This window comes from Elephas maximus, chromosome 7 (genome assembly GCF_024166365.1).
Source record: "Elephas maximus indicus isolate mEleMax1 chromosome 7, mEleMax1 primary haplotype, whole genome shotgun sequence".
NCBI classification, from domain to species: domain Eukaryota; kingdom Metazoa; phylum Chordata; class Mammalia; order Proboscidea; family Elephantidae; genus Elephas; species Elephas maximus.
The window spans coordinates 58,656,664-58,677,192 of NC_064825.1; the positions used below are offsets into that span (position 1 = coordinate 58,656,664).

A 20,529-nucleotide genomic window follows, 5' to 3' on the forward strand; every position below is an offset into this window, starting at 1 on the left:
CAAGCGCAGCAACTATTGTGAGGATAGTGCAGGACCGGGCAGTGTTCTCTTCTGTTGTACATGGGGTGGCTATGAGTTGGAACTGATTCGATGGTACCTAACAACTGCAATGACAAATGAAAAGAAGGAGGTCTATTTTCTTCGCCACTCTATATTTAATGCTAAGCCCAGTACTGAACTTATGGGTAATTATAAGTAAATATTTGTTAAATGAATTAATGAATGATCTGTGATATTTGCAAAATAGTTACCTCATGTTTAAAATATTTGGTATTTTTCTGCAACAGAAGCTCTCAATAAGAGCAATATTCTGGGCTTAGCTGGATGATTCTGCTACATGAGGCAGATTGTCTGGGTTTGGCTCCAGTACTTGAGTTGAATTAGTGTAAGCTAATGTATTTTCACTCTGGGCCCCTAGCTGAAGAAGCAGAACCTACCTGGTGCATACTCTTCTAATAGCAGGTCTCTGGTGCACAAGATCTCTGCTACACAACCACGCAAGCACATTTAAGGCCTCTGCTTCTGTCATGTCTGCCAACAGGCTCAATACAATTCAAGGTGTGTAATAAGGAATTTGGCCTCAGCCCAAAGAGAGGTCTGACCTTTGTCCCCAGCCCTGGGAATAACCTCTAAACCCTCGGACTTTCCTAAGTGAAAGAAATATCTTTATTACTCATGGTGGGCCCCTCAGATCACACCTGATAGCTTATACTAAAGAGGTGCCTCTTGGTGGGCACCTGATAATTTGTGCTAACAAGATGAGTCAGTGAAGGTCTAGCCACAGAGATAGTTTTAGGGTGGGGATTGGCCATACCAGAAAGACCAGTCACTTGATGGCGGGGACTTTGAGCCACAGGGAGGGAAGGAAGCTGTAGACTGAGTTCAACCACATGGGTAATGATCCAGTCAACCATGACTATTGCAAGGCAGTGGATTTCTCTTTATATATGTTTTTTCTGGCTCTGGGTTTCCAGTTCTGCCAAGATGGTTTGCTAGGCCACAATCTTGCAAAGGGATTGAACAGTTTACTCTGCAAATAAGGTGTGTAAAACCCTTGCAGGGATTGGTCAATTACTATGCAAAGTAAGTAACTGTGGTATACCTAGGGGATTGGTTAGTTTGTGCTCTTGCTGGGGACCACATCTTGAAATTGATAAGGAAGATGTTATAAGCAGCTTGCCTGACAGAGGTTTTTAGAGAGAGAGACAGACAGAAAGAGAAAGAGAAGAAGGATCTGTAACACTGCAGGTGGCACGAAATAGCACAAGGTGGTGAGAAGTGGCTAAGAGAAGGCAGAGCCCAGCAGCAGTAGGCCAAAGTGGGGCCCAGTGGCAGTAAGCCCAAGCAAAGGGACTGCCTGAGGGCACACGTGAGAAGGAGCTGAAAGTTTTCTTGGTTGGAAGAGGTCCTGATGGATGAACTATATCCTTCTCCTGAGTTGCTCCTGTTACTTCCGAGTTGAGGGAGTAGTTGGCGTTAGAGATGATAGAGTGGTTTAGCAGCTTGGACAAGTGGATATTTAACCTCCACCTCATAGGAACCAGCTTTTTTGCTAATTCTTATTAAAGAAATAATTCATTTGCCTATGTAACAAAACTCCAGTAAAAATGCAGGTGAGGCTCGCCTAGGCTACACATTGATGCATCCCTGAAGATGACAGAAGTTTTGCATTTGGAACCCTCCCAGATTCTGCTGTATGCATCTCTTCCTTTGACTGGTTCTTATTTGTATCCTTTTTGCTATATAAAACTGTAATCATAGTGTGTTTGTTTTCTAGGGCTGCCATAACAAAATACCACAAATTGGTTGTGTTGAAAAAACAGAAATTCATTGTCTCATATTTCTGGAAGATAGGAGACTGAAATCAAGATGTTAACAGGGCCATCTTTCTCTGAAAGCTTTAGGGGAAGACTTTTTTTCTTGTTCCCATTAGCTTTGGCAGACTGAGTTATTCCTTGCCTTTTGAGACCATAACTCCAATCTCTGCCTCTATCTTCACATGAATCTCTTCCCTCTGCATCTCTCTGTGTCTGTGTCTCTTCTCCTCTTCTTATTAGGACACTAGTCATATTGAATTTGAACCCATCTTACTTCAGAGAGACCTCATGTTAACCAATTACACCTGCAAAGACCCTGTTTCCATTCAAAGGAACCAGAGGTTAGAACTTCAGCACATATTTTGGGGGGACACAATTCAACTCATAATAATAAGTATCACATTTTCTTGAATTCTATAAATCATTCTAGTGAATTACCTAAACTGAGGGTAGTCATGGGAACCCACAGATTTATAACCCTGAGGTTCTCAAACTTGGAGATGATGTATGAAGTGAAAACAGTTTTGTGGGGACTGTTCTCTCACACTTTGCAGTTTGACAAATTTATTACAGTTGGAGTCAGAAGTTTTAGACAGAATGGCAGCCTGGAGGTCTTTAGCCTTAACCTTGAGGAGCAGGGTCAAGCCCCATATAATGGGGTAGGGAAGTACATTCCATCCAGTTTGAACCAAAACCAAAAACTGTTGCCATGGAGTCGATTCTGACTCACAGCGACCCTATAGAACAGAGTAGAATTGCCCCATAGGGTTTACTAGGCTGTAATCTTTATGGAATCAGACTGCCATACCTTCCTCCCACAGAGTGGCTGGTGACTTTGAACTGCTAACACCTAGGCTAGCAGCCAAGCACTTTACCAGTGTGCCACTAGAACTCCTTCCACCCAGGTTGGAAGGGAGAGTAATACTTGCTAAACAATAACCCATACAGTCCTGTGTGGTTTTAATATTCACTGAAATTTCCTATGACCAAAGCAAAAAACTAATTGTCACTGAGTTGATTCTGACTCATGGCAAACCTGTGTCCTATGACACTAGCTTAAATTGAGGATTAAATCTACCTTATTTTGTTCAGAACATTACCAAGAGATGCTAAAGCAGCATGATGGCAATGCAGCATGTTATATTTGCGTCTCCAACATCAGTTTGCATTTGTAATTGTCCTATTTATAGAGACCAACTTCCTGACTTATTTATTAGGTCTTCTATTATTTTTTTGGTCTATTATTGTAGCACCTGAGTATTACATATTGAAAGACATATGGCTTATTGTATTTTTTCTTGTATTTCTTCTCTCTATTGCACTTACCCCACAGACCTCTTTCCATTGAGTTGATTTGTTTGTTTCTTTGTTTGTTTGTTTTTATTGCACTTACCCCACAGACCTCTTTCCATTGAGTTGATTCTGACTCATAGTGACGCTGTAGGACAGCGTAGAACTGCCCTGTAGGGTTCCCAAGACTGTCATCTTTATGAAAGCAGACTGCCACATCTTTCTCCTGCTTAGTGGCTGGGCGGTTAGAGCCATGGACCTTCTGGTTAGCACCTGAGGATTTAACCACTGCACCACCAGGAATCTTTCCTATTGCACTTAGGACATTAGATTTATTTTATGCCTCATAAGTATATGGTGCATTTAATTATGCAATTAAGAATTTGTTAAAGGTAATTCTTGGTTAGAGAGGGGTACAAATATTACCCAACAGTAACAGCACAAAATAATAAAAATTTCTTAATACTGTTGCAGTGGGTTGAATGGTGGCTCCCAAAAAGATATGTCCAATGTCCTAATCTCTGGAACCTATGAATGTTACCTGATTTCAAAAAGGGGTCTTTGCAGCTGTAATTAATTTGAGGATCGAGAGATGAGGAGACTATTCTGGATTATTCAGGCAGGCCCTGAATCCAATGGCAGTACCCTTATGAGACAAAGACAAAGGAATATTTAAGACAGAGAGCAAACGAAAAAGAAAGGAGGAGGAGGCAATGTGCCCATGGAGGCAAAGATTGGAGTAATCCGCTTTCAAAGCAAGGAATGTTGACAACCACCAAAGCCTCCTAGGGCCTCGAAAGGTAATGTGACTCTGCCAACACCTTGATTCAGATTTCTGGCCTCTGAAACTGTGAGAGGATAAACTTCTTTTGTTTTAAGGAGGGCTTCAAATGTGGATGCCCTCAGCTGCCATCTTTGAGTAGGGGGCACAGCTACCTGTTCGCTACTCCAAGGGGTGAGAGATTTGGTTGCTATGCAATGAGTATGCTGCCCTTGTTTCTATCTGCTATGACTGAACTATTTTGAACTGGTTCAAAGCCCTGGTTTTAAGTCACCCAGTTTGTGAAGATTTGTTACAGCAGCTCTACAAAGCTAATACAACCAAGCAGATTTCCCCAGAGAGTTATCACTATCTCCTTCATCTCAAAATAAAGAACAACAAAATTATTTACCATCTTTATCAAAAAGGAAGGGTGTTTAACAGCAAAATCCAGAATTCCCTAAGGAACCACTGGTGTTATAGGGTAGAGGCAGCACCAGAAAGCTGTTCCTATACTGACAAGAGTGGCAAAGAATGCAATCACACAAACAGCAAAAAAAAAAAAAACTTCAGATTAGAAATGGAGAGTTGAGAGTCTTGAGAGTTTTCATCAACATTCTAGCTGCAAGTAACCATAAATGTGTTATCATCTAAAACTTGAAAATACTTCCCATAGGCAGTGCCCAGGACACAACTGGCAGTGATTTAGTCCAATGCTTCTCAAAGTGGGGCTCCCCGACCAGCAGCATCAGCATCATCTGGGAACTTGTTACCTGTTGCCACTGAGTTAATTCTGACTCATGGACTTTATAGGACAGAGTAGAACTGCCCCATAGGGCGCCCAAGGATTCAAACTGGGGGCCTTTTTGGTTTGCAGCTGTGCTCACAACCACTTTGCCACCAGGGCTCTGGGAACTTGTTAGAAATGTAAGTTCTTGAGCCTCACCCACTGAATCAGAAATGCTGGGGGTGGGGCTCAGCAGTCTGAGTTTTAACAAACCCTCAAGGTAATTCTGATTCATACTAAAGTTTAAGAAAGAACAATTGCTCTACTCTTTTCAACAATCATTATGCAGATAGATTCATTATGAAGATATTTGGGTGTAAAAAAATTGACTTTGTATTAATCACCATTTGCCAAATCAATCTCTTTGTACTCTTCTTATAACAGCACAGAATATAACTTAGTGGCACCAGAACCCGTCTAATTCAGCCCAAAGCTGATTCCTATGATGTGGAAGTCAGACATAGCTCCACTCTCCAAACTTTTTATCAATTCTGACACTAGCTGTCACTCCCACAGCACTCTCTACTTCTTTGCTTGGTTTAATAATTTGTTGCAATGGCCACATAGAACTCACAGACCATACTCACAATTATGGGGTATATTAGGGAACTGCTAAGTTACAATTCAGGATCAGGATCAACTCGAAAGTAACAGGAACAACTCAGGAGATAGGATATAATTTGTCAGTCAGGACAGTTTCCAACCAAGGCAGCTCTCAGCTACTTGGGCAAAAGTTTTAGCTCTTCGGCTTCATTGTCAAGTGCCTAGAGGCATCCCACTCCACTAGCAAGCCTCCTACCTGAAGGCAGTCAGCTTTCTTGCTCTGTGGGTCAGCAAGCCCACTGGAGCCACCTTGCTCGAGGGGCCAGGAAGCTCCTTACAGCAGTCTTGCACCAGTCTCCTGGTTCTTGCTGCTCATGTTATCTTGTGCTGTTTCGTGCTGTCTCCAGGGTTATAGCTCTCTGTTTCCTGGGTTTAGGCAGTTCTCAACACAGGTACCCTGGGCCCAGAGGACACACTCTGCTCTAGGCTCTTCTTCTTAATATTAGTGAAGTCCCCCTTAACCTCTGTGGGATCGGTCCTCTTATAAATCTACTCCTCCCATCCAGACCACAAACTGACCAATCCTCTAGGTAGGCCACAGGCATCTTATTTGCAAAGTAAACTGTTCAATCCTTGCAATTTTTTACCCACCTTATTTTCATAGTAAACTGCTCAATCCCTTTCCAAGAGGGTGGCCTAGCAAGTCATCTTCACAGAAGTACAAACTCAGAGCTAGAAAGGCCAAATATAATGAGAAACCCATTACATGGCACAAAAGTATTTGAATTTCTTCACAAGCTGCAATAATTGTTTTCCATAAGGACTATAGACTATCGTCTATTGAAGCATGTCCTTATTAAAATGCCTGTATTAAGGGGTTAAAGCTATTTCTAAAGGCATCCACCAAACCAAGAACACAAGTCCCACAGCACCATCATTATATCATTACAAGAAAACCTGGAATGGTCAAAATTATGCCTTTCCCTCTGAGAACCATTTCTGAGATCATGTTGTTCTCCTCTGAATAAAAGGCCCAATGGGATCCCCTAATGAACTACTTTTTCACCCTCCCTCCTTCCTAGACCTCTTGAGAGTCATGGCTGTACCCAACGTTCCTGGAAGGTATAACCATAGAGTTCAAAATTTCCCTTACATAGTCTGAGAGCCCACTGTAACAGGGAAACTTATGTGTTGTATCTCAGGGAAGAAGCAAAGGAGGAGAGACAGGGTAGAAAGGGAGGTCTTTCCCAGAGAATAAGTCCAGCAAAATAGAAAAATAGTGCTCCATGAAACATAAGACAGGTGGACTCAAATTGTGACTTACAAATAGAAAAGGTAAAGAGCAGTTAGAAAGGATATAACAGAATATTTCCAGGTAAGTTCTTATCTAAATCATTAAAACAACTATGCCAGTCTCCCTTCTTTTCGAACAGATTGGTTTCCCTAAGCTCCTTCCATCTTTAGCCCCACTGTTTATATTTAACTGGCATGTATTTGTTTGTCACCCAGCAGCCTTTGCCTCAGGCACCTGAAAGTACTGCCTCACTTCTGAAAATTCAGAGAGTTTACAGTGGATTTGTAGGGTGAGTTAGTGAAAGATTTAAGAGTCTGGGAGTTTTAAAATAACTCAGAAATATTAGCACAAATGATAAAATGAAGTGTGTTTACAGATCCTGGTTCATAAAAAAAATTTTTTTTTTTTTTTTAAGCAGGAACTTAATAAGTACAACTTAATTGAGAAGAATTGTTTAAAGAAAAAAAAAAAGAACTTATATTGCTATGCAACAGAGCGCAGATATGGGCAGAGCCACAATGTGAGTGACAAAGGGGAAGTGAGCATAATATTAAGCTGAATATAAGTTTGTTAAGAAAAGAAGAAAGGAATGTGGAAAGCATTCTAGACAAACTGTCAGTCAACGGTCCACTTCCCAAACTCGTCTCCAGGACTTCATAACAGGAAGTTCACACTGAATTTCTCACTCTTCCATAAATATGCCTAATTTTTCTAAGGTTGTGTCTTTTCCATTGCTGTTTCCTCTCTATCCAGAGTGCTCTCCCCTCACTTCTTCATTTGACTAAACTCGTTATTATTTTCAGGCTATGGCAAATTTTATTTCCCTAAAATCTTTCCTTCCCTTTGTATAAGGAAGAGTGCCTTCATCTTCCATTAACAGTTTTTATTTCAGTTGTAGCATTTACTGCACTGTGTTGTTATTATTTGTTCATATGACTATTTCCCTACTAGACAAAAAATATCAGAGGAGGATTTGAAGCAAGGGGAAAAAAAAGAAGAGGAGAAAAAAAAAAAAACAGGAAACCTAGGCTTAAGCATTTCTACATCCACCATTTCTAACACAGCTCTTGGCCATGGCTTCACATGAAAAGTCCCCCAAGAGCTTTGAAAAATACAAGTTCCCAGGCTCCAATTTGATAAATTTTGGTTCAGTTGGTGGTCCTGGTTATTAGTAATTTTTTTAAATCCTTGGATGTTTCTAATATGCAGCCAGAACTGTGAACCACTCTTTTGGCTCATGAAGTATGAAGGCTTTGCTCAAAAAGATAATATGGTTTAGTACAACTTAAGTAGGAGTTGAACATGCACAGATCTTTATAGAGAGTGAGCCAGGTGATGGTTTGGGGGGAGGCCAAAGAGCAAAGGACAATACTCTGAGGCAGAAACAGACTCATGATTAAAGAAGAACTAAAAAATTTAGCATGAAATGAACCAGAGGGGTGAGTGGCAGAAGATGAAGTTGAAGAAGTGGTTCAAAGCTAGATAATACAGTGGTAAAGACTTTTGATTGTATTCCTTATACAATAGGAATTCATTGAGAGTTGTGATATCATGTGATTTATATTTTTAAGGCGATGATTCTGGCTGCTCTGTGGGCAATAGGCAGTAAATAGGCAAGAGAGACGCAGAAATACCAGTGAGGAGGTTATTTCTGTAGTGCAAGTGCTGTGATGATGGTGGTGGAAATGGTGAGAACAGTGGGAAATCCCACCAGATGAGGTAAAGTTATTTGAGGCAGAAGAGAGGGATATAATTGCAAGAGTAAGGTACTGTGTAAGTGGAAGGAAATATGACTCAGTTCAGAAACAGAGGATTTGATTTTAATTGGAGTGATGGCAGAGCATCCAATCTAATGGGAGGGAACAACGTGTGGGGACCAAGACAGTGAGTGTTATTTCTGGTGGTGGGAAAATGTGGAAATCATCTTTTGTTTTCCTATGAAATAGGAAGAAAAATGATCTTCTGATTTTAGGAGGTAGAAGTGTTGGGAAAAGAAAGATAAAAAAATATGTTACAGAATAGAAGTATGTGCTGAGAACCCACCTGAGGATTGTGGTTAAACTAAGATCAAGGAAAATCGTTGTGTGTTTCTTGGAAGTCTTGTTCAGTTGCTCAGGTATAGATGCAAAGCAGATAGAGTGGGATTTAACAAGAATTGGACCTTTACTACATTAGTGCAATCAAACAAGAGAGAAGCACAAAAGTGGAATGTAAACTTGAAGGAGTGATTACAATGATGGAACGTATTTTCTAACCCGGTTGATAGGGTGATAATATACAGAAAAAGGTAAAAAAGTTGATGAATTAGAGGGCCTAATGTCAAAGAATTGTTGAAGCTGAGGATACTAGGGAAAGTTAACTGGAAAAACTCAAGCTTAGATATACAAGAATGAATCCTTAAAAACAAGATTCTAAAGGTTATTCTAGTATATTATTTATAATATTTTCAGTGACTGAAGTAGGGTAAAAGTAAAGAACATTGGAAGTGAGGAGGCAAAGAAATGAAAAACTAAGCTTTTTATTTGATTACTTATATGAATTAAGTAACGAATAATTGTGACTGAAGAGTCACTGGGGGCACAAGTGGTTAAGCGCTCGGCTACTAACTGAAAGGTTAACAGTTCCAATCTACCCAGGGGCACTTCAAAGAAAGACCTAGGCACTTCAAAGAAAGGTCACAACCATTGAAATCCCTGTGAAGTACGGTTTTACTCTGACACACATAGGGTTGCCATGAGTTGGAATCAACTCAATAGCAACTGTTGACTTTTTTTTTTTTTTTGGTAATTATGACTGAAGTAGTGATGGAGAGAAAAGAAGTAAGAAAAGTATCAAAATGGTAACTTGATGAGGGAAGGTGATTGAAAGCATAATACATAGCTACTTGCCCTGGGACTCCAGAATCAATAAAGAGATTAGTCAATCCCCTGCCAATTATTTCCTCTTTCAATGCTTAGCTCAAATCTAACCCAGGTGCTATATGAATGAAGACCAAGTTTTAAGAATGTGGAATCTCGGGAAAGATCTAGCTCAACTGGCATAACATAGTTTATAAAGAAAATATTCTGCATTCTACTTTGCTGAGTAGCGTCTGGGGTTTTAAAAGCCTGTGAGCAGCCACCTAGGATACTCCACTGGGCTCACCCCTTTGGGAGCAAGGAAGAACGAAGAAAACTAAAGATACAAGGGAAAGATTAGTCCAAAGGACTAATGGACCACATCTACCCTGGCCTCCACCAGACCGAGTCCAGCAGAACTAGATGGTGCCTGGCTACCACCACTGACTGCTCTGACAAGGATGACAATAGAGGGTCCAGGACAGAGCTGGAGAAAAATATAGAAGAAAATTATAACTCAAAAAGAGAGATCAGACTTGCTGGCCTGAAAGAGACTGGAGAAACACTGAGGGTATGGCCTCTGAACACTCTTTCAGCTCAGTAATGAGGTCACTTCTGGGTTTCACCCTTCAGCCAAAGACTGGACAAAAAAACAGCTCCATTAAAAAAAAAATTTTTTTTTAAATGAGACTAAAGGGGCCACACCAGCCCAGGGGCAAGGACTAGAAAGAAGGAGGGAGCAGGAAAGCTGATAATAAGGAACCCAAGTTTGAGAAGGGAGAGTGTTGACACGTCACGGGATTGTTAACCAATGTCATAAAACAATACGTGTACTAAAATAAATAAATAAATATAAAATTAATCTAAAAAAAAAAAGATTGTGGAAGAATCCATCAACTTAAATTTTATGTGATCTCTTGTAGGAACTTCAACAAATCGATTTCATGAATGTACTGTCTTTATCAACTTAAAGCATGACTGAGGGTAATCTCTAAATAGTGCTGCTCTCCAAGTTTTTTCCTCTCCGATCACAGAAATTTTAGTTGTAATATTCAGTTAGGGTAAGGTACCTATAAAAAAGGTGAAGAAGATCTTTAACGGGGGACTGTATAAAAACAACAAGAGTAATAATTAGTAACGAAGAAACTCAGACTCTACGATGAGAACAGGGAATGAGGCATGGCTATATACTTTTGTTTTTTTTATGTGTCTAGTTTTTTTTTTTTTTTAATTAACTTTTATAAAAAAACTTTTATTAAGCTTCAAGTAAACTTTTACAAATCCAATCAGTCTGTCACATTTAAGTTTACATACATCTCACTCCCTACTCCCACTTGCTCTCCCCTTCTTGAGTCAGCCCTTTCAGTCTCTCCTTTCCTGACAATTTTGCCAGCTTCCCTCTCTCTCTATCCTCCCATCCCCCCTCCAGACAAGAGTTGCCAACACAATCTCAAGTGTCCACCTGATATAATTCGCTCACTCTTCATCAGCATCTCTCTCCCACCCGCTGACCAGTCCCTTTCATGTCTGATGAGTTGTCTTCGGGGATGGTTCCTGTCCTGTGCCAACAGAAGGTCTGGGGACCATGGCCGCCAGGATTCCTCTAGTCTCAGTCAGACCATTAAGTTTGGTCTTTTTATGAGAATTTGGGGTCTGTATCCCACTGATCTCCTGCTCCCTCAGGGGTCCTCTGCTGTGCTCCCTGTCAGGGCAGTCATCGATTGTGGCCGGGCACCAACTAGTTCTTCTGGTCTCAGGATGATGTAGGTCTCTGGTTCATGTGGCCCTTTCTGTCTCTTGGGCTCTTAGTTGTCGTGTGGCCTTGGTGTTCTTCATTCTCCTTTGCTCCAGGTGGGTTGAGACCAATTGATGCATCTTAGATGGCCGCTTGTTAGCATTTAAGACCCCAGACGCCACATTTCAAAGTGGGATGCAGAATGATTTCATAATAGAATGATATTGCCAATTGCCTTAGAAGTCCCCGCAAACCATGTTCCCCAGACCCCCGCCCTTGCTCCGCTGACCTTTGAAGCATTCATTTTATCCCGGAAACTTCTTTGCTTTTGGTCCAGTCCAATTGAGCTGACCTTCCATGTACTGAGTGTTGTCTTTCCCTTCACCTAAAGCAGCTCTTATCTACTGATTAATCAATAAAAAACCCTCTCCCACCCTCCCTCCCTCCCCCCCTCGTAACCACAAAAGTATGTGTTCTTCTCAGGTTTACTATTTCTCAAGATCTTATAATAGTGGTCTTATACAATATTTGTCCTTTTGCCTCTGACTCATTTCGCTCAGCATAATGCCTTCCAGGTTCCTCCATGTTATGAAATGTTTCAGAGATTCGTCACTGTTCTTTATCGATGCGTAGTATTCCATTGTGTGAATATACCACAATTTATTTACCCATTCATCCGTTGATGGACACCTTGGTTGCTTCCAACTTTTTGCTATTGTAAACAGAGCTGCAATAAACATGGGTGTGCATATATCTGTTTGTATGAAGGCTCTTGTATCTCTAGGGTATATTCCGAGGAGTGGGATTTCTGGGTTGTATGGTAGTTCTATTTCTTACTGTTTAAGATAACGCCAGATAGATTTCCAAAGTGGTTGTACCATTTTACATTCCCACCAGCAGTGTATAAGAGTTCCAATCTCTCCGCAGCCTCTCCAACATTTATTATTTTGTGTTTTTTGGATTAATGCCAGCCTTGTTGGTGTGAGATGGAATCTCATCGTAGTTTTAATTTGCATTTCTCTAATGGCTAATGATCGAGAGCATTTTCTCATGTATCTGTTGGCTGCCTGAATATCTTCTTTAGTGAAATGTGTGTTCATATCCTTTGCCCACTTCTTGATCGGGTCGTTTGTCTTTTTGTGGTTGAGTTTTGACAGAATCATATAGATTTTAGAGATCAGCGCTGGTCGGAGATGTCATAGCTGAAAATTCTTTCCCAGTCTGTAGGTGGTCTTTTTACTCTTTTGGAGAAGTCTTTAGATGAGCATAGGTGTTTGATTTTTAGGAGCTCCCAGTTATCGGGTTTCTCTTCATGATTTTTGGTAATGTTTTGTATTCTGTTTATGCCTTGTATTAGGGCTCCTAGGGTTGTCCCAATTTTTTCTTCCATGATCTTTATTGTTTTAGTCTTTATGTTTAGGTCTTTGACCCACTTGGAGTTAGTTTTTGTGCATGGTGTGAGGTATGGGTCCTGTTTCATTTTTTTGCAAATGGATATCCAGTTATGCCAGCACCATTTGTTAAAAAGGCTATCTTTTCCCCAATTAATTGACACTGGTCCTTTGTCAAATATCAGCTGCTCATATGTGGATGGATCTATGTCTGGGTTCTCAATTCTGTTCCATTGGTCTATGTGTCTGTTGTTGTACCAATACCAGGCTGTTTTGACTACTGTGGCTGTATAATAGGTTCTGAAATCAGGTAAAGTGAGGCCTCCCACTTTCTTCTTCTTTTTCAGTAGTGCTTTGCTTATTCGCGGCTTCTTTCCCTTCCATATGAAATTGGTGATTTGTTTCTCTATCCCCTTAAAATATGACATTGGAATTTGGATCGGAAGTGCGTTAAATGTATAGATGGCTTTTGGTAGAATAGACATTTTTACTATGTTAAGTCTTCCTATCCATGAGCAGGGTATGTTTTTCCACTTAAGTATGTCCTTTTGAATTTCTTGTAGTAGAGCTTTGTAGTTTTCTTTGTATAGGTCTTTTACATCCTTGGTAAGATTTATTCCTAAGTATCTTATCTTCTTGGGGGTTACTGTGAATGGTATTGATTTGGTTATTTCCTCTTCGGTGTTCTTTTTGTCGATGTAGAGGAATCCAAGTGATTTTTGTATGTTTATTTTATAACCTGAGACTCTGCCAAACTCTTCTATTAGTTTCAGTAGTTTTCTGGAGGATTCCTTAGGGTTTTCTGTGTATATAATCATGTCATCTGCAAATAGTGATAACTTTACTTCCTCCTTGCCAATCCAGATACCCTTTATTTCTTTGTCTAGCCTAATTGCCCTGGCTAGGACTTCAAGTACGATGTTGGATAAGAGTGGTGATAAAGGGCATCCTTGTCTGGTTCCCGTTCTCAACGGAAATGCTTTCAGGTTCTCTCCATTTAGAGTGATATTGGCTGTTGGCTTTGCATAGATGCCCTTTATTATGTTGAGGAATTTTCCTTCAATTCCTATTTTGGTAAGAGTTTTTATCATAAATGGGTGTTGGACTTTGTCAAATGCCTTTTCTGCATCAATTGATAAGATCATGTGGTTTTTGTCTTTTGTTTTATTTATGTGATGGATTACATTAATGGTTTTTCTGATATTAAACCAGCCTGGCCTAGCTGGTATAAATCCCACTTGATCAGGGTGGATTATTTTTTTGATGTGTTGTTGGATTCTATTGGCTAGAATTTTGTTGAGGATTTTTGCATCAATGTTCATGAGGGATATAGGTCTATAATTTTCTTTTTTTGTAATGTCTTTACCTGGTTTTGGTATCAGGGAGATGGTGGCTTCATAGAATGAGTTGGGTAGTATTCCGTCATTTTCTATGCTTTGGAATACCTTCAGAAGTAGTGGTGTTAACTCTTCTCTGAAAGTTTGGTAGAACTCTGCAGTGAAGCCGTCCGGGCCAGGGCTTTTTTTGTTGGGAGTTTTTTGATTACCGTTTCAATCTCTTTTTTTGTTATGGGTTTATTTAGTTGTTCTACTTCTGAATGTGTTAGTTTAGGTAGGTAGTGTTTTTCCAAGAATTCATCCATTTCTTCTAGGTTTTCAAATTTGTTAGAGTACAATTTTTCATAATAATCTGAAATGATTCTTTTAATTTCATTTGGTTCTGTTGTGATGTGGTCCTTCTCGTTTCTTATTCGGGTTATCTGTTTCCTTTCCTGTATTTCTTTAGTCAGTCTAGCCAATGGTTTATCAATTTTGTTAATTTTTTCAAAGAACCAGCTTTTGGCTTTGTTAATTCTTTCAATTGTTTTTCTGTTCTCTAATTCATTTAGTTCAGCTCTAATTTTTATTATTTGTTTTCTTCTGGTGCCTGATGGACTCTTTTGTTGCTCACTTTCTATTTGTTCAAGTTGTAGGGACAGTTCTTTGATTTTGGCTCTTTCTTGTTTTTGTATGTGTGCATTTATTGATATAAATTGGCCTCTGAGCACTGCTTTTGCTGTGTCCCAGAGGTTTTGATAGGAAGTATTTTCATTCTCATTGCTTTGTATAAATTTCCTTATTCCCTCCTTGATGTCTTCTATAACCCAGTCTTTTTTCAGGAGGGTATTGTTCATTTTCCAAGTATTTGATTTCTTTTCCCTAGTTTTTCTGTTATTGATCTCTAGTTTTATTGCCTTGTGGTCTGAGAAGATGCTTTGTAATATTTCGATGTTTTGGACTCTGGAAAGGTTTGTTTTATGACCTAATATGTGGTCTATTCTAGAGAATGTTCCATGTGCGCTAGAAAAAAAAAGTATATTTTGCAGCTGTTGGGTGGAGAGTTTTGTAAAGTCAATGAGGTCAAGTTGGTTGATTGTTGTAATTAGATCTTCCGTGTCTCTATTGAGCTTCTTACTGGATGTCCTGTCCTTCTCCGAAAGTGGTGTGTTGAAGTCTCCTACTATAATTGTGGAGGTATCTATCTCACTTTTCAATTCTGTTAAAATTTGATTTATGTATCTTGCAGCCCTGTCATTGGGTGCATGAATATTTAATATGGTTATGTCTTCCTGATCAATTGTCCCTTTTATCATTATATAGGGTCCTTCTTTATCCTTTGTGCTGGATTTAAGTCTAAAGTCTATTTTGTCAGAAATTAATACTGCTACTCCTCTTCTTTTTTGCTTATTGTTTGCTTGATATATTTTTTTCCATCCTTTGAGTTTTAGTTTGTTTGTGTCTCTAAGTCTAAGGTGTGTCTCTTGTAGGCAGCATATAGATGGATCATGTTTCTTTATCCAGTCTGTGACTCTCTGTCTCTTTATTGGTGCATTTAGTCCATTTACATTCAGCGTAATTATAGATATATAAGTTTTTAGTGCTGTCATTTTGATGCCTTTTTATGTGTGTTGTTGACGATTTCATTTTTCCACATACTTTTTTGTGCTGAGGCGTTTTTCTTAGTAAATTGTGAGATCCTCTTTTTCATAGTGTTTGACTTTATGTTAGTTGAGTCGTTACATTTTTCTTGGATTTTATCTTGAGTTATAGAGTTGTTATACCTTTTTGTGGTTACCTTATTATTTACCCCTATTTTTCTAAGTAAAAACCTAACTTGTATTGTTCTATATTGCCTTGTATCACTCTCCATATGGCAGTTCAATGCCTCTTGTATTTAGTCCCTCTTTTTGATTATTGTGATCTGTTACCTATTGACTTCCATGATTCCCTGTTATGTGTATTTTTTTTAATTAATCTTAATTTGTCTGTTTTTGTGATTTCCCTATTTGACTTGATATCAGGACGTTCTGTTTTGTGACCTTGTATTGTGCTGATATCTGATATTATTGGTTCTCTGACCAAACAATATTCTTTAGTATTTCTTGTAGCTTTGGTTTGGTTTTTGCAAATTCTCTAAACTTGGGTTTATCTGTAAATATCTTAATTTTGCCTTCATATTTCAGAGAGAGTTTTGCTGGATATATGATCCTTGGCTGGCAGTTTTTCTCCTTCAGTGTTCTGTATATGTCATCCCATTCCCTTCTTGCCTGTATGGTTTCTGCTGAGTAGTCTGAACTTATTCTTATTGATTCTCCCTTGAAGGAAACCTTTCTTTTCTCCCTGGCTGCTTTTAAAATTTTCTGTTTATCTTTGGTTTTGGCGAGTTTGGTGATAATATGTCTTGGTGTTTTTCTTTTTGGATCAGTCTTAAACGGGGTTCGATGAGCATCTTGGATAGATATCCTTTCGTCTTTCATGATGTCAGGGAAGTTTTCTGTCAGGAGTTCTTCAACTATTTTCTCTGTGTTCTCTGTCCCCCCTCCCTGTTCTGGGACTCCAATCACCTGCAGGTTATCCTTCTTGATAGAGGCCCACATGATTCTTAGGGTTTCTTCATTTTTTTTAATTCTTTTATCTGATTTTTTTTCAGCTATGTTGGTGTTGATTCCCTGGTCCTCCAGATGTCCCAGTCTGCATTCTAATTGCTCGAGTCTGCTCCTCTGACTTCCTATTGCATTGTCTAATTCTGAAATTTTATTGTTAATCTTTTGGATTTCTACATGCTGTCTCTCTATGGATTCTTGCAACTTATTAATTTTTCCACTATGTTCTTGAATAATCTTTTTGAGTTCTTCAACAGTTTTATCGGTGTGTTCCTTGTCTTTTTCTGCAGTTATCCTAATTTCATTTGTGATGTCTTTAAGCATTCTGTAAATTAGTTTTTTATATTCTGTATCTGATAATTCCAGGATAGTATCTTCATTTGGGAAAGATTTTTATTCTTTTGTTTGGGGGGTTGGAGAAGCTGTCATGGTCTGCTTCTTTAAGTGGTTTGATATGGATTGTTGTCTCCGAGCCATCACTGGGAAACTAGTTTTTCCAGAAAATCTGCATCAAGTCCAAATCCTGGTGGGACGGTTCCCCGGCTGGGACACTGCTCTTCCCGTTCCAAGACCAGTCACTGCCTCCCGGGGACTTCTCCTACCGGCTGCGTCCCACGCTGCCCGTGAACCGGCTGGTCCCCCTCCCAGGGTTAGTTCAGGGGGGTGGACAGCTCACTGTGCTTGTGCCGTACCTGCCTGGTACACTGGCTCCAGGCTCTGGAAACAATCGCTGCTTCCCCGTATTAGTTCGTTCTCCGTCTCTAAATCTGTGATTGTTGTTCAGGGTTCATAGATTGTTATGTATGTGATCAATTCACTTGTTTTTCCGTGTCTTTGTCGTAAGAGGGATCTGAGGTAGCGTCTGCCTAGTCCGCCATCTTGGCTCCGCCTCCTTGTATGTCGGCTATATACTTTTAAAAGACAAAAAATACTTACTATAAGTAGATTTAACCCTAAAGTTCCTACTACACTCAGACAACTCTCAAGGATTCTGGGATGTGGTGCAGTTTATTTATTTGTCTGTTAAAATGAAGAATTTGCCTTCATAGCGCTATAAAAACCAAAAATCAAAGTCATTGCTGTCGAATCAATTCCCACTCATAGTGACCCTATAGGGCAGAGTAGAACTGCCTTATAGGGTTTCCAAAAAGCACCTGGTGGATTCAACCTGCCAACATTTTAGTTAGCAGCTGAACTCTTAACCACTGTGCCACCAGATCTGCTGATAACTGTATCAAAACAAACAAACAAACAAACCCTTTGCCACAGAGACAATTCTGACTCATGGCAACCCTATAGGACCGAGTAGAACTACCCTATAGTCTTTGAAATAAGTATTCCTGGAATCATTATGTTCTAAAGGAGTAAATTCAGTCTTCAAGTATTTACCCTTCATTTTACGGAGAAAATAATATCCTGTGATATCGTTTATAAATTTAGTGATTCAAAAGTTCTCAGGATGTGTTCCCTAAAAATGTCATGTATATTCTCTATAGGGGAATTCTAACATAGCTAAGGGCTGCTTATCCATATGATTTAATAAATGTCTCTGTTTTCATCTTAAGCTCTTCTGTTGGTATTTATGGGATCTACAGATCCTCTTCAGCAAACCCCATTTGGGATACACCTACTTGTATCAGAACTAATTGCTCTCAGTGCCTGCTTAGGCAGGAGTTCAGTTCCTTGTAAATGTACCCTGTGTCACTGTTTTCCAAGAAGCATTGAACCCTCCAGTATTTTATACAGAATGCCAGAGGCAGGGCTATATTATTTATTGAAGTAATGATTCTCTCTGTGTTGTATTCCTTGTTGCCTGTACCCCATTAAAAAAGATTAGCTTCCTGTTATAAGTTTAAGTTTAGTATAGGTTTCCCTCATTATTCAGACATATGCACAGCCACTTCCTGAAGAACCATTAATCATCTCCATGACTGCAAAACAGCTCAAGGTATTCTCTTAAAATGCTATATTCACTAACATATGGAACCAAGAACAAAGGCTACCAGCCTAAATTTAATGTTTATGACTTAAAAAATAGACAGAATGACCAGCTGGTGGAAGATGGAAAATAGTAGGTACCACAGAGGAGATTATCAGTAGAAAGTGCTCTTGATGTAACAAGTACTTGGCTCTTCTATAGACACTGTCCTGGGGGTAGAAGAAGAGAGAAATTTTACTTAATGCATGGTAGAAATTGAGGTATAAATGAGTGCTCTTACATATCCCAGTGGACTAATTTAAAGTAAACATCTCTTGATTAAAAGTAATCCATTCCACACATGAGGGCCAGTTGCCCTGGAAGAGAGATGCATGAGTCAGAAAAGCCAGAAATCTCAAGAGTCTGACCAACAAATATACAATGATATAGTCTTGGGAGATAGCAGTAGCCAGACATTACATATTTGTACATTACTGGTGTATCTTTCACATTTTGTCCAAAAAATAGAGGGCCCTAGGGGGATAAAAGTGGAGCCCTGGTGGTGCTGTGGTTAAGCACTTGGCTGCTAACTGAATGGTCCATGGTTAGAACCCACAAGTCACTTTGGAGGAGAAAGATGAGGCAGTCTGCTTCTGTAAAGATTTACAGCCTGGAAACCCTATGGGGCAGTTTTACTGTGTTCTATAGGGTCGCTATGAGTCAGAATTGACTCAATGGCAATGAATTAAGGTACGGGAAAAATACTCTCACCATCAGAAAATAAATCTCTGAAAGAGGGAAAACACACAAAATCAAGGAACTCAATGGAGATTTTCCCCAACAGCTCCGCATTCCTGGACCATGGGGTGCAGAAGTGTATTCCCGCCCCCCACCATACAGGAGACTTTTCAATAAGAAGATCATGGTTCTTCTATCAAATTCTTCCACCCTTTAATCAAAGATAAGAATATTTTCTCCTCTTCTTACTCAAATGCCAGAAAGATTCTTTAAAGCGTAGAATTGTTGAACTGGGAGGGGGGAGGGTAAAGGCCCACTACAGCATCCCTTATAACAAAAAGAATACCAAGGACATAAAAAGTCATTTGAAGACAATATTGGTGCTTAGGATAGTGCTGAAACCAGACTGCAGATTCTGTGATCCCAAAGAGGTATTCAACCCTCTTTCCTGGGTCCCATCTTAGCAAGTCATTAGAAACAAAATTGGTGCAAACTACTCACCACCTACGTCTCATTGGCAGGTGTCTAAACTTTTTCAACAACCACCACCAGTTTCTACCATGCTAATCTTCAACCATTCCAGCCTCATGACATTCACTCTCATTGGCATACCTGGCTTAGAGTCACAACACCTGTGGCTCTCTCTTCCTTTCTCCTTCATATTTTTGGCTATCCTCATTGGCAATGGTGCTATTCTCTTCCTGGTGGCCACAGAGCCCACACTTCACACACCAATGTATCTGCTCCTGGCCCTGCTGATGGTGGCTGACCTTGTATCTACTCTGGCTCTGGTGCCCAAACTCCTCTTCCTCTTCTGGTCCAATGATCAGGACATTACTGCTAATGTGTGTTTCACCCAGATGTTTTTTATCCACGGTACGTCTGTGGTGCGATCAGCCTTACTTGTGGCAATGGCTTTTGACCGATATGTGGCTGTGTGTAAGCCATTGTGCTACAACACAATCCTGAACCATTCCCTAGTTGGACGCCTGGGACTGATGGCTCTGGCCAAGGGTGTGATTCTTATCCTGCCCATGCCTCTTCTACTTCAAAGGTTGACCTTCTGCCACATGGTCATTCCTCACACCTACTGTGACCACATGGCTGTGGTAAAAATGGCATGTGGCCACACCAGATCCAATCATATCTATGGGCTCATTGTGATCCTTCTCGTCATAGGTCTTGACCTACTGCTCATTGGATTCTCTTATGCCCTAATCCTGCAGGCTGTGGTGCACCTCAACTCTAGAGGTGCCATCTGGAAAACCCTCAACACCTGCTCAGCTCACCTATTTGTCATCCTTTTTTCATATGTGCCTGCACTCCTTTCTTCTCTCACTCACCGAATTGGCCTCAGTATCCCACCTCAAGCCCATATTCTTCTAGCCAATCTCTACCTTCTTTTACCCTCTGTGCTCAACCCTATCATCTACGGTATAAAGACGAAGGAAATAAGGGAAAAGGTGGCCAAATACCTGGGCACAGAAACTGCATAGA

At 40.0% G+C, this 20,529-nt stretch overlaps 2 protein-coding genes across 2 annotated transcripts in view; one reads left to right on the forward strand and one right to left on the reverse strand.

The window, feature by feature from the left end:
• Positions 1–18,603, reverse strand: part of LOC126080045 (olfactory receptor 52P1-like) — a 31,756-nt gene extending 13,153 nt beyond the window's left edge. The window contains exon 1 of the mRNA XM_049891365.1: positions 18,456–18,603. The gene's annotated coding sequence lies outside the window, so the exon portion shown is untranslated. The remainder of the gene's footprint in view (positions 1–18,455) is intronic.
• A 989-nt stretch (positions 18,604–19,592) lies between these two features.
• LOC126080046 (olfactory receptor 52P1-like) lies at positions 19,593–20,528 on the forward strand. The gene has a single exon (XM_049891366.1). The coding sequence runs from the start codon at positions 19,593–19,595 to the stop codon at positions 20,526–20,528; it is 936 nt and encodes a 311-aa protein (XP_049747323.1).
• The last annotated feature ends 1 nt before the right edge of the window (position 20,529 follows it).

Excerpts from the sequence above, each read along its gene's own strand:
- LOC126080046 (XM_049891366.1), top strand. The coding sequence starts at position 19,593 with ATGCTAATCTTCAACCATTCCAGCCTCATGACATTCACTCTCATTGGC.